General features: G+C 52.2%; 1 protein-coding gene across 1 annotated transcript; it reads right to left on the bottom strand.

The window, feature by feature from the left end:
• LOC101669865 (protein NEGATIVE REGULATOR OF RESISTANCE) lies at positions 1-982 on the bottom strand. The gene is given in 1 exon segment (XM_044499047.1): positions 1-982. A coding segment is annotated over 1 exon segment (531 nt). The 5' UTR covers positions 815-982; the 3' UTR covers positions 1-283.
• Positions 983-2,930: the final 1,948 nt, after the last annotated feature.

Below are 2,930 nucleotides of genomic sequence, written 5' to 3'. Positions count from 1 at the left end.
TACAGGAGAGATGCTTAGTTAATCGTCTCTTCTGTACAAATAGGCACCGGTGCTAAAAAAAGTCTGGTTTATTTCTCTAAGCACCTTCCCTAAGCATCTCCCATTATAAGCAGGCACGAATAATGAAGCAACGGTACAGCAGTAACCCTTCCATGTGCACGCACGTTTCTGAAGAAATTAAAGTAAGTAGTCGTACTACAGCAGCAGCAGTAGTAGTGCTGGTTTAAACATACCGAATTACCACTGGTAAGGTAACTAACAAATGATGACGGCGATCAGCTCGCTAAGCACCGGCCGGGCGGTGGGCGGTGGTACAGCGGAGAGAGTGTCGCCGCCGGCCAGCGCGCGCGCGTGCACGCGGAGCTGCGGGGGCGGGCGCGCCCGGGCCAGGGGTCCTCGTCGTCCGTGCGGCTCTACTCTAGGCTTGCACCTCCGGCTCCGGCTCGGCGTTGAGGTCGAGGCCGCGGAGGACCGGCCGCCGCGGCGGCGTGCCGTTCTCGGCGACGCGCTCGTCGGCGGGCTCCCGCTGTTGCTGCTGCGAGGGAGGAGGCGGCGTCGGGGCGGGCGGCGCGAAGTCCTCCCAGGAGAAGCTGGGGCACCAGGCCGGCGCGCGCGGGGCCGGGGCGGCGCGGGCCGTGGCCGCGGCGACCCCGCCGGAGACGAGCCGGCGCGAGGCGTCGCGCATGCGGCGCAGGATGGCGTAGAACTCCTCGACCTCGGCGTCCGATACGTCGTCGACGCCGACGGGGGCCGGGGCGGCTGCGGCGGCGGAGGAGGAGCGCTTGCGCTTGGCGGTGGCGCTCGGCGCGTCCATGGTGACCACTGACCACCGCGAGCGCGCGGGGCGGACAGGCAGTCGTTGCGCGGTTGCGCGTGTGTTTCTTTGCTTGGTGGGTGAGCGGTGGGTGCTGTCGCGGGTGGTCTGCACGGGTGAGTGTCTCGGAAGAAAAGAACCCCCGGAAGCCCACGCTTATATGATCCCCAGAAAGAATGGCCACCGGTTGGAAAACAATTAGAGAGCGGTGAAAAAAAAAGGCGCTGCCCTTTTTTTAAGACGGGACGGCGACTGACTCCACCACCCATCCCATCCTGCTCACGAGAACTGTACCTTGTACTGTTGTACGTACGTACTGCCGGTGTGAAGCACCGCGACCCAACGAGAATTGCGTGGCACTGGCACTGCTCATTGCCACAGCTGCTCGTTTGTTTGTAGGTGTTGAACTTTCAAAGATGCGCGAAACATCACACGGTCGATTCGGATGCACTGAGGGTTGTCAGTGTTGTCATCGTGTAGTGGGGTGGTACGCCAACGGAATAGCCGCGGTTTGGCAGAACTTCATGGTGGGCACGACGAATAGCTCTCCAACTTCGTCATGGTGCCTACGTCTGCACAACCGTCTGCAGTTTCGACATGGGAAGCAAAGCAAGCCACGCATGCGCACCAGCTGGGTGCTCCATCTCCTTAATTATACACGAGCGGTCGTTCCAAATAAAATAAAAAGAAAATGATAGATGACACACGACAATCTCAGGATAGATCAACTATATGTTGTACTCCACTAAAAACAATAAAATACAAGCATAACGTAGGATTTTATCTCTCTAGAGAGCTCTAACCTGGATAAAAGCATGTGTCCTTGTTATCATCATCTCAATACTCTTAGTTCAGGACACCCTACCTGAGGTCTTCCAGGTTTAACTCCGTCATTGTGTCCCATTATCGGGACCTATAACATTGAGGCCCAGCGATGACCATCTTAATTTGTTTTTATGGAATCTCAGGTCATCTCCCAGTTATGTAATGCCCTCATGGTAGCATGATAATTGAGAATGCAAGCAATTGATAGTTTTTTTTTGCGGGAAAAACTTTTGATCGATTTATCGAACATCATGTTGCCCGCTTCAGCCATGTCAACTCTGATGTATTGCTCGTCGTGCCCGTGTCATGTTAGACGCCGCGCAACATCCCAGCTACCACTCACGCACGCCGTCACAACTCTCGCGGGAGCCGGTCTGGGAGGTGCTCATCTTGCCCCGTCTTGGTAATGGGATGAGGCCAGTTTACTCTCGATAAAAAAAGAAGTTAGGGTTACTCTTTACCCTATTAGATCAGAAACGAGGTGCGAATAAGTGTAGATCGGATGGTTAGGTTCCTTGTGTCGGAGTTAGCCCAACCGGGTTCGAGTTCTAGATTTTACACAAGTGCTTGCATTTTTTTCAATTTATTTTAGTATTTTCGGTTATGACGTTTAGTTGGAGATGACGTTCTCGTCGATGGCAACTTTGTCAATCTCATGATATACCAGCTCGGTCATTCAAAGATGATCATAGGAATAGAATGCGTGTGTGCGCACGTGTTCCTAGAGAGGTGAACATACGTGCGCCTATGATTTATTTATTTTTACAAAAGGAGGATCATCTCCGTCATCTACATCAGTGTGATGTGCATCTACGTTTGTATTGTGTTTTTTCAAAAAATATAAATGGGCCGAACCTTTCACCTTTGCGACATGTTTACAAGTCCAGCAACATGTCCTTGGCGCGTGAATCTTCATCATCATGGATGACATGGAAAGATTAATAAAATCCAACGAATACCTCCGAAAAGAAAAGGAAAATCTAACGAAGGATTCCAGCTATCATGCACTTATGAAATGAGATGTCCTCTCTTTTCTTTTCTCGGTGATTAATAAAATCAGGACACCATGGAGAAGAGACCGAAGATGTGAAACGAGCACTGCCGACAAAGATGTCGCTGGTCGGGAGAGATGGAAAGAGACTTCTTTTCTTCAAGATGACGTGTCGGTGACCAACTCCACCACCCGTCTGCTCGCAAGAGTAGGTATAGTACCTTTGTACTGGTGCACCGTGTACGTGCACTAAAGCCTATAGGTGTAAACCACCGCGACCAAATGAAACTGCGTGGCGAT

This window comes from Triticum aestivum, chromosome 3D (genome assembly GCF_018294505.1).
Source record: "Triticum aestivum cultivar Chinese Spring chromosome 3D, IWGSC CS RefSeq v2.1, whole genome shotgun sequence".
In the NCBI taxonomy this organism is placed as follows: Eukaryota; Viridiplantae; Streptophyta; class Magnoliopsida; order Poales; family Poaceae; genus Triticum; species Triticum aestivum.
Note: the sequence above shows the minus strand (reverse complement) of the source record. Positions and strands in the feature narration are given on the sequence as shown.